General features: G+C 33.2%; 1 protein-coding gene across 1 annotated transcript in view; it reads left to right on the top strand.

The window, feature by feature from the left end:
- vimar (visceral mesodermal armadillo-repeats) overlaps positions 1-15,027 on the top strand; it is a 20,306-nt gene extending 5,279 nt beyond the window's left edge. Inside the window, exons 4-14 of the mRNA XM_086545420.1 lie at positions 54-183; positions 2,822-2,994; positions 4,932-5,049; positions 5,869-5,994; positions 6,543-6,689; positions 7,108-7,239; positions 11,171-11,322; positions 11,419-11,442; positions 11,829-11,945; positions 13,067-13,442; positions 13,678-15,027. Coding sequence (XP_086401546.1) covers positions 54-183; positions 2,822-2,994; positions 4,932-5,049; positions 5,869-5,994; positions 6,543-6,689; positions 7,108-7,239; positions 11,171-11,322; positions 11,419-11,442; positions 11,829-11,945; positions 13,067-13,442; positions 13,678-13,793 — 1,611 coding nt within the window. The 3' untranslated portion in view covers positions 13,794-15,027. The remainder of the gene's footprint in view (positions 1-53; positions 184-2,821; positions 2,995-4,931; positions 5,050-5,868; positions 5,995-6,542; positions 6,690-7,107; positions 7,240-11,170; positions 11,323-11,418; positions 11,443-11,828; positions 11,946-13,066; positions 13,443-13,677) is intronic.
- Positions 15,028-18,972: the final 3,945 nt, after the last annotated feature.

Raw genomic sequence — 18,972 nt, 5'->3', positions numbered from 1 at the left:
ATGAGAAATCAGGAAATATATATTTTTTTTAACAATTCTTTTTTTTCGACCAGGTTGAGAGCTGCAGATTAGGATGTGTTACCAGTGGCCTTGTACCCATCCTTGTGGAGAAGATGTCAAGCACCACAACAGGTGTTGCGCTGCAGGCATGCCGAGCACTGGGGAATATCTGCTACGAACATGGTGAGTAATAGAGTCTCATCTTGGACAAAAGATCTGCTAAAGAGGAAAGTGTGATCAAGAGTGTGTAGCTTCGAGCAACTTAACATGCAAACGTTCAAATGCTGTGGATGAAGATAATGATTCAGTTACCTGAAGAAAAATGCTTTTGCAGTATTGATGCATGCAATTTATTACAAACCATTCATTTGTTTGCTAAAAGCCTTTACCCTTTGTCACTTTCTTTGCATGTAAAATGTTGGCAAGTTCCTGCATCTTATTTTTCCACAATGTGCACCATCTGTATTCACTTCCATCCTATGAGCATAACAAATTTTCACTCTAAAAAATTCCACATTGTTTCCCTGTCATATTCTCTGGCATCCTCAGTTTAGGTTTTATTAAATACTAACTGGACATGTTCCAATCTATATTCAAATATCATCAAGATGAATCTCTGCTCCAGTGATAGAGGATTCTTTTAAACAACTATTAAACATCTTATCCTAAGCGTGTTTCAGTGTAATAGTTTTACAATTGTTAGCACAGAAAGTTGCTGTTACTTTATTAGTCTTAATCATGTAAGATTTAGTTTTCATAGCACATGCAATTTCAGTATCTTAATATTACTTTCATGTTCAGAAACGATGCTTTCCATTATTGGAAAGTTCCGAAATCATCCTTTATCCATAGACATTGATGATTTTACTTAATTAACCCTTATGTACTGTGTTGTTTATCACAGGTTTGATTGTTGGTAATGTATTTCCCCACAGTAGGAACCAAAAGTAAAAGAATTCCTCCCAGGAAAGAAGGGTCATTTAATGGAGGAACATCCAGCAGCTCTATATTGTGAACTGATGGTGAAAGGTAACCGACTGAAGGCATTATTACTTGACCCAGGCTGTCATTCTGGGATGGTGTGTGTTTGGAGTTGATGCTAACTATCTTGGATTGAGTGGCGGTTGAATAAGAATCCTAGCCATTTATGGAAAACTTTTTATTTATTTATTTTTTTTATGGTTCAGAACGTCCTACCCAGTCTTCCCATGTTGAAAAATGTCTAAACCTTGCCTCCTTAAAACTAAAGTAGAGGTATGGTTCTGTCACGAAATTACTAGTTATCTCATCTAGTCATAAGGTATGGAGTCTGGTTAGTTATATATATGTATGTATGCATATGTTTATATTTATGAAGATCACTCTTTTACATATATAATAGCTATTGATATTGATATTACAGTAGCCAGTTGAATTATAGTTTTTAGGTTATGGAATCCATGGACCTGTGTTTCTCAATCTTATTCACTTCATTCTTCTATTTGTTGGAATTTCAACATCTTTTTAGCACCCTCCCTCTCTCTATCTATTCACAAATGACAATGAAGAGATATCTAATGATTACAACCAATGATTAGAAAGTATATATATTTTTTATATCAATAGGACAGCTGACATGGTGACTGATTCAAGGTTAAGTTACTGTTAATGCATATATCATATCTGGGTCCACATCCAAGTGGTTTTGGCTTTTACTTTTTATATAAAGAAGGGTTGGAAACCAAATTCACACAAATACACGGTGGAAACTGTCAAAAGACTCTTGGTACAATTTTACAATACTTTATAATATAAAACTCTTGCCATAGCTTCGATTTTGAGAATCAGTGACCTTATCAAACTATAGTATTATATTTCATGTTTATTTCATGATACATGTAAGGACTGTTTTTCAGATAATGATCATAAAAACAAAGAAATTTATTAAAAATTCTTTGTGAAAAAATCATTCTGAACTCATTGATTTAAACAGCAAAGCTTAATGATCATTTAATGAGAGATATGCTTATTGTTTTGTTTGTACTACATCTTTTATAAAGTGTAATGTTCAGAGCATCTTAGACAGGAATGGTGGCAAAAGTGAGGATGAAAGAACTTAACATTCACAACTTGGTAAGGAAGTTGATCTTGATCTGTGTGGCATCTATGATCTAAATCTAAAATGCAATTATTTTGTATAAGTATTGATTAGATAATAGACCTCCCACTGCTCATTGTAGTTCTGATCTATTTATTTGAAAAGCATGATTTGCATGTCAATCTCTGTGCACTAAGAAGCAGCTGCTTTTGTGTTTATTTTGTAGCACAGTTGATAATATTGATATTATTTTTGAATTTGGCTTTGCATGACCATTAGTTGACTTTGTTGTCTTTACCTAATGTGGTTTCTGTTTTGCTCAGTTACAACATGACTCATTAATTTGCTTATCTAGTTCACATTTTGTTTGGTTTGAATTAATATTTTTTTTTTTTTTTTTCAAATTGTTATAAGATATAAATTATACTTTGTACTTTTCTTGATTAAATATTGTTTTATACAAAAGAATTATTTTAAGCATCAACTGGAATGTGCCAAGTTCATATTATTTTCCCCAGGTTTCACTGGATTTTATTTGGGTTGTTCAAGGTTAGCATATGTTTTAGCCATTATTTTAGGTAGTGGTGCACAGTATGTAGCATAATGGATTGATTTTAAATGTAGCAACAGGAGTTAGTCATGTGATCCAGCAAGGAGCCTTTCATGGGTGTGTCAAAAAGGAACATTCCAAGTGGTGTGGACAGATCCAGTCACTATCATTTTAAAATGTTTTCTTGACTGCAGTGTTCCTTCCAGACGGAGGCAGAGTGAGTGTAATGGAGTCGGGAGGGGCAGCACAGCTCCTGCATTTGCTCCAGAGGGCCGCCTCTTTGCCTAACACGCCTGACGATCACCAGCTCCGTCTAGTGGCTACAGGATTTCTCCTAAACCTTCTTAATTCCTATGACACAGTTCAGGTGTGTGAAAGACTCTTTTAAAGGTGTTTGTCATATTAATGACAGGATTTACTGACATATATCCTGTTGTTTTTCTCTTTTTATTCTTTATTTTCATTTTCATTTTCTTTTCCTGCATGCTATTGCTATAAGCTGATAACCTGAGACTTTTTGTTTATTTTTCTGCATGGTAAATTTATGATCTTTATTTTTTCTATCTGATCTAATGTGGTGTTACAATGAAATCTGTAGTTGAATCTCCTTAACCCATTCACGCCGGATGATGTGCTGACACGTTTTGTGGTTTTTGCGTCAGACACCAGTGATGAATTATCTGGGCAAGGCCGGCGCTCGGGTTGAGCGAGCGAGCAGCCCAGGCTCGCGGCTTGTGCACCTGAGAATCTCGAGGCGTTAGGTTTATGCGTTCGAAAACCCTGGCATTACGACCATTCAAAGCCAGAATCACCCCGGCGTGAATGGGTTAAAATGTTTTGGTAAACCATTGTAATAAATTTTTTTCATTTACCTTAACCCTCTCTGGACGGGTGGTACACTACTGTACCGCTCATTTAAAGGCCCAGTGGCCGGTCGGCACAGTATTGTGCCAGCCATTTAATTGATTTAGGCCTAAGCGTTCGAAAGCCCCGGCATTGTGACATTCAAGGCTAGAATGCCCCCATCGTGAGTGGGTTAATGGAGGCAGTCTAAAGATTGTTGTAATTTAATTTTATATTCATTTAATGATCTGTAGAATGTATAATGTTTTCAATACAGTATATTTTATTTATGTTCTTAACTGATTCGCAATGGCTGACATTCTGTAAAGTGGTTGGAAAATATCCCCGGACTCAGGTGATGTCCTGAAACATTGTGCATTTTCTCACCAAGTTCTGAGTTGGCCAGTTGTGACATACTGGAACGTTGGCAATAGAACACTAGATTGTTCTTGAGTATAATTATTTTTCATAATTTCATAGGCTCTTTAGTTTAGGTGTTTGAACGTCATAGAATGTGATCTAACATAAAAAAGAATGATGTCACAGAAAACTATGTGATATTTTGCTTTTGATCGGTTGAATAAAAAGATTGAGTTGGAAAACTATTGTAAACTCAAATGTGATTGGCCAAGAAATAAACTAAATAAAAGATTACTAATATGATACTATTCCCAATTTGCTGATTACCAGTAATATCAAGTCACATTACGTCATGAGGTACATATGCATACTCGTATGTACACATATGATTGTTTATATTGTTCTTTTTGTTTTGGAAAAAAAAAAGATGTATAAAACATCTTTTTTGATACCCTGTTAAAGGATTGCTTCCACTTTCTACTGACATTATCACATATAAGTGAAGAATAATGGCTAAGTTCAATAAAATAATGCTAAAAAAGCATTGCTCTAACTTGTTATTTGACTAAAATAACTCCTCTGAACATAGCAATATTTTTCTATGCCATACATTGTAGATATAATCATGCAAACCATAAGGATAGGGTGTGTGAAAAATCCTCTGAGAGGTTCAGCATGGCCTCATGTAGCAGAAAAACACCCCAGAATGAAGCGTCACATGCTTTTATCTTCCTGGCAGAAGCAGGAGTAGGCATAAATACGTCATGTTGTGAAAGGGTTAAGCAGATTAAAGATAATAAGATTCAAAAAGATTAGCCTCATAACAGATTTTAGTCAACTCCTTCATAAGTATGATCTCATATATCTCATTCAACTTTATGGTGGTACCTTAACTCATTCTTGCATTCACAGTAGTTGACATTTTAGGACAGTATCTTATGCCTTAAGTTTGTGATATTTAGGTATGCAGATCAATACATTTGCATATGAGTTTGTGATGGGCAATATATTTGTAATAATGGTTATTAAGGTACAGTGCTATTTCTTATTGTACCCTAGGCTATAAGCATACTAATTTTAAAAAAGGTTCCACATTGCCAGGATCAGTCTATGGAGGCAGAGTTGGTTGATGTTTTGTGCCAGTATCTGGATAAGTTTGCTGAAGATGAGGACATTCCTACCCATGTTTTGCTGTCACTTACCTGTATGGCAGACACAGGTAAGCAAGGGATCACCTGATCTCTACCCATTTTTAGTTTCATTCCTAGTCCATGCATATCTTACACAGTGTCAGTGTATCTTTTTGAACCTTTTTGAATTTTCATTTTTCTTTCTATTTCCATTGACATTTTATAACTAATGATTGACTATTTGGTTTTGTTGTTTACTTGATTCTTTAAATATTTGTATTTATAGATATCTTCCTACTTACCCACTTACACAGTGTTACTCTTCTTTGACAAACAGGGTACATTCTGGTGCTGAGATACTGAGATATAATACCTGAGAAATTATAATACAATAAAAGTATGATTTTTACTGTCACTCACCCATTTGGTTGGAAAGAGTTTAGATGAATAGAAAATACCTAAGTTAATGTGCCAGTTTTATCAAGAAGAAAACTGTTATTGAAAATTACATTTTATTTACCATGATCTAAGACTTAATTGATAAAGTCTGAGTGAAATTATTTATGTCTTGATTATGCTAAAGGGTATATTTTTTTGGTAACCATGCACTTGACATGATTATACAAATTAAAAGTTATGAAGAAATTAAATTGAATTTGTTCTTCATTATAATGTATTTTTCATATATTTCTATATTTACCATTGTCATTTTTATAGTTTTATATGAAGGTCATAGAAAATTGTATGACCTGTTATATTTATAATAGATTAAATTTCCTTGAATTAAAGGAAAACAGCAATCAGCCAATTTCATACGAACTGGAAAAATATACTCTTCAGTAATGATTCAGTAAGATATAAAAAGAAAAAACAAAGTCTATTATGCCCCTTATCTCAAACATTGCCAGAGGTTGGACGGGGACTGGTTGTATCCCGAGACATCACACCACAGCTTGTTCGAGTCCTCAAAATCAACGAATCAGCTGAAGTTACAGAAACATGTTTGGAACTTGTTACGAATTTGGCTGAGACGGGTAATTTGTTATTTGCTTTACTTCAAGATTTCCAAATTTATGGAATTAGTTGACCCATTGATGCTGGGAATGTTCAGTGTCCACTTATTTACTTTTTTACTGGGCCCACCTCCATTCCTTGGCATAAATGTTTATTTTTGTTATTATTATTATGGTTAATATAACTATTAATATTATAATGATGATAATGAAGGTAAACACTTTTATTAAATCAAGGAATCGGGTAAATCAGGTGAGGTCAGATAGATAACTACACACTTATGGAGCTATCTGTGCATATAGGAAATTATTAAAACAAACCAATAGTGGACAGTGCATGTATAAATGCACTCCTGCTATCAATAGATTAATTATAGTGTAATATAAATTTAGTGACAGTTGTAGTAGATCACAGTATAAAGAATTCAAGTGATTTTTGTTGCATAAAGAGAAGTTCCATGCTAATGATAAGAACCTGAAATTAATGAAAATGTATGAAAGACTATCAGTGATATTTTGTTATTGGAATACACAGGAAACATACTGAACTCTTTTTCTATATGCACTAGAATGTGTAAAGACCCAGCTGGCTGTAGGAGGTGTTTGCGAAGCTGTAGTTGAGGTTGTAAGACGCCATCGGAACAACCCAGCATCTGACCTGTCTCCTCCCATAATTAAGACTGCAACTGACCTTATTGTCCTCATTCTGGTTGGAGGTGAGTCTAAAGGATTTAGTTCCATTTTTCTTTGATTAGTATTATTATTTTTTTCTTTCTTTCATTCTTTCTTCACTCGGAGATTATTTTTGAAAAGAAAGCCAATGAAGTCAAGGGTGAGTAAAGTAAATAATAAACTTTACATAATTTTCATTATTGCACATAGAATGATTCAGTCATGTGTTCATGCAGCAAATGTACTCAACATTTACTGATAGAAGCTCCTATTTTGTTTTTAGTGCAGTTAATGTACTAAGTGTTACATAATTTTCATATATTTTTGAAATGAAACTGCATTGAATTAAAAGCTGCATAACAGTATAGCATCTGACATAACTTGTTTAATGGTGGATTGCAAGCACTTTGGCACTGTTATAAATAGATTTAGTAACAAGCTGTTTAACATTTTTTCCTTCAGATGAGAGCATGGGCATCATTTATGGGGATGGGTCAGGTTCAGTCTACCAAGAACTGGTGGGTTGGTTGACCTCTGACCTGGAGGACCTGCAGATAGCTGGTGCTCTTGCAATGGGAAACTTTGCTCGCAGTGGTGAGTGTCATTGTCCCTTTTTGTATACTGTAGGATCAGTCATTAGGTTTGTGTGTATGTGCATTCACTACACATTTTACATTTCTTATATCTATGCAGCAAAGTTGCCCTAAGAATCTGTGTAGTCATGTTCATGAGAGAAAATGTGTTTGTGTGTGTGTGTGTGTGTGTGTGTGTGTGTGTGTGTGTGTGTGTGTATGAAATTTGTATAAATAAATTTTAGTATATAGGTAATAATGAAAAGATGCTATCATGTCCTAGTTTTTTTCCAGAGATTAATGCCAGAGCACAACAAAACACCAGTGAACTACTCAAAGTTTTCTTTTAATAAGACATGTAATCCAAACCACTTACCTTACAACACTACATATATTCCAGAAATCTTAATAACCTGTCTAATGTATATGCATCAGTAAACATATATTTAGACATACATACATACATGTTTGTGTGTGTGTGTGTATGTGTATATATATATATATATATATATATATATATATATATATATATATATATATATATATATATATATATGTATATTTGTCTATTTGTCTATTTGTCTATTTGTCTATTTGTCTATTTGTCTATTTGTCTATTTGTCTATTTGTCTATTTGTCTATTTGTCTATTTGTCTATTTGTCTATTTGTCTATTTGTCTATTTGTCTATTTGTCTATTTGTCTATTTGTCTATTTGTCTATTTGTCTATTTGTCTATTTGTCTATTTGTCTATTTGTCTATTTGTCTATTTGTCTATTTGTCTATTTGTCTATTTGTCTATTTGTCTATTTGTCTATTTGTCTATTTGTCTATTTGTCTATTTGTCTATTTGTCTATTTGTCTATTTGTCTATTTGTCTATTTGTCTATTTGTCTATTTGTCTATTTGTCTATTTGTCTATTTGTCTATTTGTCTATTTGTCTATTTGTCTATTTGTCTATTTGTCTATTTGTCTATTTGTCTATTTGTCTATTTGTCTATTTGTCTATTTGTCTATTTGTCTATTTGTCTATTTGTCTATTTGTCTATTTGTCTATTTGTCTATTTGTCTATTTGTCTATTTGTCTATTTGTCTATTTGTCTATTTGTCTATTTGTCTATTTGTCTATTTGTCTATTTGTCTATTTGTCTATTTGTCTATTTGTCTATTTGTCTATTTGTCTATTTGTCTATTTGTCTATTTGTCTATTTGTCTATTTGTCTATTTGTCTATTTGTCTATTTGTCTATTTGTCTATTTGTCTATTTGTCTATTTGTCTATTTGTCTATTTGTCTATTTGTCTATTTGTCTATTTGTCTATTTGTCTATTTGTCTATTTGTCTATTTGTCTATTTGTCTATTTGTCTATTTGTCTATTTGTCTATTTGTCTATTTGTCTATTTGTCTATTTGTCTATTTGTCTATTTGTCTATTTGTCTATTTGTCTATTTGTCTATTTGTCTATTTGTCTATTTGTCTATTTGTCTATTTGTCTATTTGTCTATTTGTCTATTTGTCTATTTGTCTATTTGTCTATTTGTCTATTTGTCTATTTGTCTATTTGTCTATTTGTCTATTTGTCTATTTGTCTATTTGTCTATTTGTCTATTTGTCTATTTGTCTATTTGTCTATTTGTCTATTTGTCTATTTGTCTATTTGTCTATTTGTCTATTTGTCTATTTGTCTATTTGTCTATTTGTCTATTTGTCTATTTGTCTATTTGTCTATTTGTCTATTTGTCTATTTGTCTATTTGTCTATTTGTCTATTTGTCTATTTGTCTATTTGTCTATTTGTCTATTTGTCTATTTGTCTATTTGTCTATTTGTCTATTTGTCTATTTGTCTATTTGTCTATTTGTCTATTTGTCTATTTGTCTATTTGTCTATTTGTCTATTTGTCTATTTGTCTATTTGTCTATTTGTCTATTTGTCTATTTGTCTATTTGTCTATTTGTCTATTTGTCTATTTGTCTATTTGTCTATTTGTCTATTTGTCTATTTGTCTATTTGTCTATTTGTCTATTTGTCTATTTGTCTATTTGTCTATTTGTCTATTTGTCTATTTGTCTATTTGTCTATTTGTCTATTTGTCTATTTGTCTATTTGTCTATTTGTCTATTTGTCTATTTGTCTATTTGTCTATTTGTCTATTTGTCTATTTGTCTATTTGTCTATTTGTCTATTTGTCTATTTGTCTATTTGTCTATTTGTCTATTTGTCTATTTGTCTATTTGTCTATTTGTCTATTTGTCTATTTGTCTATTTGTCTATTTGTCTATTTGTCTATTTGTCTATTTGTCTATTTGTCTATTTGTCTATTTGTCTATTTGTCTATTTGTCTATTTGTCTATTTGTCTATTTGTCTATTTGTCTATTTGTCTATTTGTCTATTTGTCTATTTGTCTATTTGTCTATTTGTCTATTTGTCTATTTGTCTATTTGTCTATTTGTCTATTTGTCTATTTGTCTATTTGTCTATTTGTCTATTTGTCTATTTGTCTATTTGTCTATTTGTCTATTTGTCTATTTGTCTATTTGTCTATTTGTCTATTTGTCTATTTGTCTATTTGTCTATTTGTCTATTTGTCTATTTGTCTATTTGTCTATTTGTCTATTTGTCTATTTGTCTATTTGTCTATTTGTCTATTTGTCTATTTGTCTATTTGTCTATTTGTCTATTTGTCTATTTGTCTATTTGTCTATTTGTCTATTTGTCTATTTGTCTATTTGTCTATTTGTCTATTTGTCTATTTGTCTATTTGTCTATTTGTCTATTTGTCTATTTGTCTATTTGTCTATTTGTCTATTTGTCTATTTGTCTATTTGTCTATTTGTCTATTTGTCTATTTGTCTATTTGTCTATTTGTCTATTTGTCTATTTGTCTATTTGTCTATTTGTCTATTTGTCTATTTGTCTATTTGTCTATTTGTCTATTTGTCTATTTGTCTATTTGTCTATTTGTCTATTTGTCTATTTGTCTATTTGTCTATTTGTCTATTTGTCTATTTGTCTATTTGTCTATTTGTCTATTTGTCTATTTGTCTATTTGTCTATTTGTCTATTTGTCTATTTGTCTATTTGTCTATTTGTCTATTTGTCTATTTGTCTATTTGTCTATTTGTCTATTTGTCTATTTGTCTATTTGTCTATTTGTCTATTTGTCTATTTGTCTATTTGTCTATTTGTCTATTTGTCTATTTGTCTATTTGTCTATTTGTCTATTTGTCTATTTGTCTATTTGTCTATTTGTCTATTTGTCTATTTGTCTATTTGTCTATTTGTCTATTTGTCTATTTGTCTATTTGTCTATTTGTCTATTTGTCTATTTGTCTATTTGTCTATTTGTCTATTTGTCTATTTGTCTATTTGTCTATTTGTCTATTTGTCTATTTGTCTATTTGTCTATTTGTCTATTTGTCTATTTGTCTATTTGTCTATTTGTCTATTTGTCTATTTGTCTATTTGTCTATTTGTCTATTTGTCTATTTGTCTATTTGTCTATTTGTCTATTTGTCTATTTGTCTATTTGTCTATTTGTCTATTTGTCTATTTGTCTATTTGTCTATCTGTCTATTTGTCTATTTGTCTATTTGTCTATTTATCTATTTATCTATCTGTTTATCTGTCTATCTGTCTTCTGTCTATTTGTCTATTTGTCTATTTGTCTATTTGTCTATTTGTCTATTTGTCTATTTGTCTATTTGTCTATTTGTCTATTTGTTTATCTGTCTATCTGTCTATTTGTCTATTTGTCTATTTGTCTATTTGTCTATCTGTCTATTTGTCTATTTGGTCTATTTGTCTATTTGTCTATTTGTCCAAAATTGAAAATCTTTTTTTTTGCTGTACAGTTATTTAGATAGTTAATGATGATATTGTCTATGTTGAAGTAGTGAAGTAAATGATTGAGGCAGGCAAATGTTATTGGTTATTGCAATTTTCTTCATAGATGCCCATTGTATCAAGATGGTAGAGAGTGGAATAGCAGATAAATTACTGAAGGTTTTGTCAAGCCACAACTCTGGCGAAGGGGACATCCGCCTGCAGCATGCTATCCTCTCGGCTCTGAGAAGAGATCTTTGTCAAGCCACAACAAAACGAGTTTAGTGACATCCTTAAAGAGGGTTTTGTTGGTTAAGCATGTAATTGATTCCCCTCTTGTGTGACGGCTCTGAGGGAACATGATATGCACGGCAGAACAAACCAGTCTTAGTGCAGCAGGTAAAGAGTGTTTTGTGGTTGTAGTTTGTAATTGATTTTGTTGATTTTGTGTGACCGTATTAGTGAATATTGCCTTTGTCCAAACTTTTATGAAAGAGAATGTTTTTGTATGTTGTTCTCTTTCTTCATCCTACTTTGTTTGTTCTTTGTTCTGTATCATTATTTTTATATATATTTAATGTATATATATATATATATATATTTCTATCGGAAAAGTCAGAAGCATTTAACATATAACTTACCCATAATATCTATGATTTAGTTGCTTCCTAACCTAATCTTTGATGAACATCATTAACATCTGTAGTCTCTTTGTATATGAGAAAAATGGAGCAAACTTTCACAATTTTTGAATATCATGTTGCTGTTTCTTCTCGTTTCAATAGGGTGCACTTGATGTTCTGCTCCCCATGGCTACAGCAATACAGACATTCCCTGTGGTATTTAAGCTGTTAGCAACACTTCGGATGATCATTGATGGCCAGACTGAAGCTGCTGTCAAGGTAATGTTGTTTTATGATATGTATGCATTTCAATTTAATGTTGATGGCTTTCAATCATTAAGTAATGCCTTTCTATTTCAGCCAACATTCTTTGTGTAAAAGGATATGCAGTGAATTATAAACCTATACAGAAAGAAGTTTAACAAGATTTTTTTTTTTTTTTATAATCTGTGACCAACAACTCCTTTGCACCTTTTATGGTTATGAATATTTTGTTACTACATTTATAAGCACAATATGATATGAGTACACACAAACTCATACAATTTATTTGCATTATTCACTGTAATAGATCATTTTCATGACCATTCAAAAAATGTTTGTAAATTTATTTAGCTAAAATAGATATGATTTGTCAAAAAAAAAAAAAAAAAAAAAAAAAAAACAAAAACAAAAAAAAAAAGGGTTGTGTGAAAAAAAAAATGTGAAAAAAAAACTCCGAAAAAAAAAAATGAAAGGTGAAAATTGTGAAAGTGGAAAAATGTATGGAGAAAGAAAAAAATCTGAAAGAAAAGAAATTGAAAAAAAGTATGGAGAATGTGATGAAATGAAAAAAGAAAATGAGAATGAATAATGAAAGAAAAAAAAAATGAAAAAAAGAAAAAAAAAGAAAAAAAAAAAGTGAAAAAAAAAAAAAAAAAAAATAAAAAAAAGGAAGAAAAAGAATGTGAGTGAAAAAGAATTGAAGAAAAAAAAAAAAAAGAAAAAAAAAAAAAAAAATGAAAAGCATGTTTATGTGTGCCTTTATTCAGAGAATAGTAAGGTTCTCATTAACAAAAAGAAAATAATTACTTTCATATATATTTGCTGGGTTTTTAACGTGCAAAATCCAAAAATGATAGCTAACCTTTCTTTTGCAACTGAATACTTACAAAGACCTATTTAAAAAAATTCCTTTGAGCAGCTATATGATATAGGATTGACTGTATCTACTTTTATCTGTGAAACTTTGCACTCATGTAGATGAAAGATGACAAGAAATAGAATGAATGCTTAGATATTCCTCACCTTCCAAAGAAAACTTAATTCTGTTAATTTTGTTAACACATATTTATCTATGCAGTTGTTTATGATATGTAGACCTTAGTTGGTCTGACTTTTTCTTGAATTGCTCTTCACAGGTTGGCAGCAACAACGAAGTGGTTGAGAGATTAGTGATATGGTGTGGCACCATGGACCATCCAGGCGTGCAAGGAGAATCCAGCCGTCTCCTCGCTTGGACCATCAAAAATTGCGGCGAAAACACAGATGTGATTACTGCTTTAATAAATGCAGGTTGTGTTCCACCCCTGGTACTCATGCTTGGTTCTGAACATGCTGTCATGGTCAATGAGGCAGCACTGGCCTTGGTGCTCGTCTTTTCCTCCGTCGTTGATCCAGAGGTTGTTGAGAAGACAAAGCTGCCGCAGGTGGCAACGTATGTTTTGAACAATCCCAACCTTCCTCCTGAGATTCTGGCAAATGTTTTGTCAATGCTAACAGCCATTGCTGGTAAAGGTTTGTACACTTTAGGTTTCACGTTTGTCTTTTCTTTTTTTCTTGGTATTCATTGTAAAACATGAATCATTGTTGATATTTTGAAATTATTTAAAGTGGAAATTGCAAGTGATGAGCACTTTTGCAATATGTCAAGTGTCATTTAATGGATCCTTATAATATCAAAATATTGTTGCAATAATAACTTGCTTTTTTTTGTTTTGCTCAACATTACTCTTATTGTGTATTTTTCCAGACTCTGGGATCGAGTGCCTCAAAAAGGATGAACTGAAAACTGCAATAGAAACTCTATCTGCTCACGCCAACGAACAAGTCAAGACTCTGTCTGCTGCTCTCAAGGAAAAACTCTAAGGCATTACACCACCCATTTTCTTATTGTTCACTCGCACTCTTGGTATCTTATCAGCTATTCTTTTCAGTCTTACAAACCTCACCATGGGCATTGCAGCTGACATGTTTGTCATAGCTTCATGCATCAACTATGGTCATAGTCACCATCACTGTGGTCTTAGCTTAACTCACTGTGTCATAGTCACTATTACTGGATATTAGAGCCGTTGGTGTGGGCATCTTAGATATCATCATGTTTTTCATATCAGTGGTTTATCATTACTTGCCGGTGATTGTACACATTTAATTTTTATGATGGTTATACAGTTTTATAATCGACAGTTAAAGAACTTAGTGGGATGAGAGAGCTGTGTACACATATCTCTTACTATGTGGACATTGTCACGTCTAGCTAATGCAAAGTTAATGCAGCTCACATCTTTTAAACTTCTTACAGTATATACTTTACTGCATGAACCCATACAGTCTGTCATCATAGCTAAGAAGTTTTCATAAAGATGGTTTAGAATTAAGGATCAGCCTTTTTTTTTATTGCTTATGTTTTCTCTAAAGTGTATTGTAATGTGTTGAAGTGGAGAATGTTTGTAAGACAGTGCAATAGTGTAATTGTGTTATGTGATTTGTACAGTGTTACACTTAACTTTTATATGGGGTTGACAGTAATCACAAGGTGTAGTTAATATTCAACCTTGATGTTAAACACTTCCAACCATACATAAAAATAGAATCTTTAACAGTTTATAAACTTAATGTAACTAGCTATCTAGATCAAGCCAAACTGGCTATATAAATCTCTATGATATATACAACTATATGTTACTAGGCCATTGTTAAGAGTGATTAGATAGTTTTTACCTTGATATTGTCTATTCAGTGATAAATCCAGTGAATGTAAATGTATACAACATATATATGTACCTCATGTGTTTAAGGAAATGCTTACACATTTATAAATATTAACTTCTTGAATAATCATGTACATATGGGAAGAAATGCACACAAACACCTACATGCTCATGAAAACACATATCACACACCCAGCCACATCCACATCTACATCCACAGACTTCAACACCCCCACCCCACTCCATACACACATTCTCTCTCTGTCTCTCTCTGTCTGTCTGTCTCTCTCTGTCTGTCTGTCTCTCTCTGTCTGTCTCTCTCTCTCTGTCTGTCTCTCTCTCTCTGTCTGTCTCTCTGTCTCTCTCTCTCTCTCTCTCTCTCTCTCTCTCTCTCTCCTCCCTCTCTCTCTCCTTTCTCTCTCTCTCTCTCTCTTCCTCTCTCTCTCTCTCTCTTCTCTTCTCTCTCTCTTTCTCTCTCTCTCTCTCTTCTCTCTTCTCTCTCTCTCTTCTCTCTCTCTCTCTCATCTCTCTCTCTCTCTTTCATCTCTCTCTCTCCTCTCTCTCTCTCCTCTCTCACTCTCTCTCTCGCTTGCTCTCTCTCTCTCTCTTGCTCTCTCTCTCTCTCTTGCTCTCTCTCTCTCTCTTGCTCTCTCTCTCTCTCTTGCTCTCTCTCTCTCTCTCTCTCTCTCTCTCTCTCTCTCTCTCTCTCTCTCTCTCTCTCTCTCTCTCTCTCTCTCTCTCTCTCTCTCTCTCTCTCTCTCTCCTTTTTTCATTCTTTCTCTCTTTCTCTCACTCTCCCTCTCTTTTTCCCTCTCCCCCTCCTCCTCCCCCTCTCTCTCTTGAGGGAACACACTTGAACATGTGCACACACACGCACACACACACAAACACACACACACACAAACACACACACACACAAACACACACACACACACACACACACACACACACACACACACACACACACACACACACACACACACACACACACACACACACACACACACACACACACACACACACACACACACACACACACACACACACACTCATGCACACTCACACACTCACACACACTCTTTCTCTTTCTCTTTCTCTTTCTCTTCTGCACACAAATAAGAAAATGATTATACAGAGACAGAAGATGTGAATAAGGTGTATAAGAAAATTAATTACATTTACAAAGCAAGACGTGATTCAGAATTTCAGCTATAATGTTTTCATGAGTTGTAGGAATGTAGAATCAGTACATCCTCAGTAAAGATATTTGTCTGCATATCTTGATCACTAGTAATGGAAGGTTATAATATAGAATCTTTGGAATTGGGAACTACAAGCGTATATAATGGTTAACATGAACAGTTCTTCACAGTGCAATACTGAGAATCACAGTGAAACTATTTTTAGCAATTGCAAGCATAGCTGTCATCTTGAGAGCTTTGCAGAAACTTGACATTGGAAGTTTGGTTCGAACTCATATTTTTATTATAAGTTGAAAATTCAGATGTAGCTTTACTAACAGATGATAAGCTTGGCAGAGGCTTAAAATGACCTGCACTAACAGATATATATATACTGTATAAGCTTAGGTAGAAGTACTCCAGTTGGCTCAGTAATGTAAGGCGACAATCACTACAAAAAAGTGAAGTTATTATGAAAGACAGGAGCAAAGTAGTACCAATCTGTATTTGTGATTGTAGGAATATTTTGATAATGAAAGTCTTATGATTATTATTTTTTATATTTATATAATTTAATGATTAAAAAAGAATGTGTGTTCAACTTTGTAAATCAAAATCCATGTACATTGTGACTGTGAAGCCTGCGTGTTGATGCACGTTCAGAAATGCATTGAGGCTAATGCAAATTTTGAAGTGCCATGGGTTGTACTGACACTGTCTTTGTCTTTGTCACAGCTCCTTTACTTTTCTGTTTTATTTTTTTTATGACTTTTTATGTTGCATGCATCATTGTATGTAGAGTGTGTAAGAGAGCATAAGTGTGTGATTGAGTGTGGTTTGTGGTGAGTGAACATGTGAGCAGTCCCTGTGTGCATGTTTGTCTGTGGTTTAAGTTTTTGCACAAATTCTGTCAGTCTCCATTGCATTTTATAAAGGCAATCTTCATGTTGTGATAGCATAGTGATTTAAGGAACCTTCTCTTTGATTTCTTTAAAAAAAAAAAAAGCTTTTACAAACCAAAATGTAGAGCTTGTTCTATGCTTATGTATATATTTATGTATTTTATGGACAGGCTTCATGAAATCTGTCCATTGTGATATTCAGCAACCAGTATTGATACGTTATTTTCACAGAAATTTTTCTTGCATCTCTGAATGGGATTGTAATTTCTTCATTTTACATTTCTAACATAGATGCGGTACTGATATGTTTTAACTTTGTGCTTCAGTAATACTATTTTTATCATCCATTATTTTTTCATTATCAATACTTGTTAGGGCGTCTGTGTTTTAACTCCCTAAATTATCATAGTAGAATCTATTCCGTAATATTCTGGCATGAGATCTTTTTTTTAGTCAACCGCATTTGTCTGGTTTCACAAATGCGAGCGATGACTATTTAGGAATACTAAGAAAATATTTTGTTCTTGCTTTATTAGTGTATTCACATAACAATAAATCCTTGGCTGTATTGACATTGAATATACTTAAATCTCAACAGTATGTGGATCCACATAATGCATACTGGAATGTCCTTGTTAAGTATTGTTGCTGTACCTAAAGCTCATTTGACTCTATGTAGTAGATGTTACATAGTGAGACTACTTATTGTTCTAAGTAGTTGAGGACTAATGAAAATTAGTCTTGCATGAAAATACTATGTGTTGTTGACTCTCATTATGCTTGTGCCGAACACAGTATGGAACTCTTATAAATAAGGACTGGCCTTATAATGAATTGTTACACAGTATGTATGAATTTTAGATTAAATATACAAGTTTAAGTGATACAATATTTACTAGATGCAAATAAAAGACATTATGTAGAAAACTCCATCTAATGGTGAATATGATTTAAAAAGACATTTGGTAATGTGATTTGTTGGTTAGTTACAACAGCATCAGGCTAACTTTGATGTTAACAGTGATATTTTTTCTCATTTGAATGAAAACAATTTATTGTATACATAAGTGGAAAATACTGCAATATCTCAATATGTTGCATGGATATGTAAGTAAATGTAATTATGAAGTGAAATTATATAGAGTAGTTTGAGTCATGTAGAAAGTATTACCATATCTTTAGCCTTGAATGAGTCCCGTAGTCCTATTTCCATTAACCCATTCACTCCAGTACCCCCTATCCTCTCTCTCTCTCTCTCATCTCATCTATTCTCATTCAGGCAGTTCTTCTCTCTCTCATCTCTCATCTCTCTCTCACCATCTCTCTCTCTCTCTCTCTCTCTCCTCTAGGACTCTCCGCGCTCCCCTCCCTCTCCCTCTCCCTCTCTCCCTCTCCCTCTCCCTCTCCCCTATCCTTCTCGCCCTCTCACCATCTCCCTCTCACTCCGCACATCCCATCTCCTCTCTCCCTCTCCCTCTCCCTCTCCCTCTCCCTCTCCCTCTCCCTCTCCCTCTCGCCCTCGTCCCTCTCCCTCCCTCCCTCCTCCCTCCCCCACTACCTCCTCCTCCCTCCTCCTCCTCCTCCTCCTCCTCCATCCTCTCTCCTCCTCCTCCTCCTCCTCCTCGCCATTCTTTGTCCCTTTATTTTTGTAAGAATGCAAATAACAGTATAAGATAAGATTAAAGAAATTGTTTTTTTTTTCTTGGGACCAAGGTGAATCTCCATCACGGTTAAGTTTTTTTTTTTATAGGCTCATAGAGCTATACTCTATCTGCTCAATTTCTCTTAGCATTAGTTTGTGTTCAAGATTGTTCAATGTATGTGCTCTCTTCTCTGTAGCTAGCATTAATTTCAATATCAGTAACTTCCTTAGAATACCTTCTCTATATGCTGGACAGAATTATAGTTCTTTAAGGCTAGGGGAAAAAATTATAAGATAATGGCCACCATGGAACATAAATATATAGTATATTTTTTTCCGCTTTACTCCCTGAGATTTTGTGTAAGTAGTTGTCACGTTTGTTATTTGATGGCTTTCTGAGTGTCACAGCTCATGAACACTCAGTGGGATTAAGAGGAACGTCTGGTTGTCCAAATCTTCCTCGTCTAATGAAGTTAAGCATAATAATTTTCAGTAAATTTTAAAGTAACCATTCCCTGTGTGGGTGGCTATGAGTATAGTGTTCTTTCATGTTTTAATATTTTTTATCTGAGAGAGTGATTCTCCTTACTGAAATATGAAAGGTGACTC

The sequence above is a fragment of the Penaeus japonicus genome, unplaced genomic scaffold (assembly GCF_977035675.1).
Source record: "Penaeus japonicus unplaced genomic scaffold, GWHDUDI00000001_assembly GWHDUDI00000016, whole genome shotgun sequence".
Classification (NCBI taxonomy): Eukaryota; Metazoa; Arthropoda; class Malacostraca; order Decapoda; family Penaeidae; genus Penaeus; species Penaeus japonicus.
Note: the sequence above shows the minus strand (reverse complement) of the source record. Positions and strands in the feature narration are given on the sequence as shown.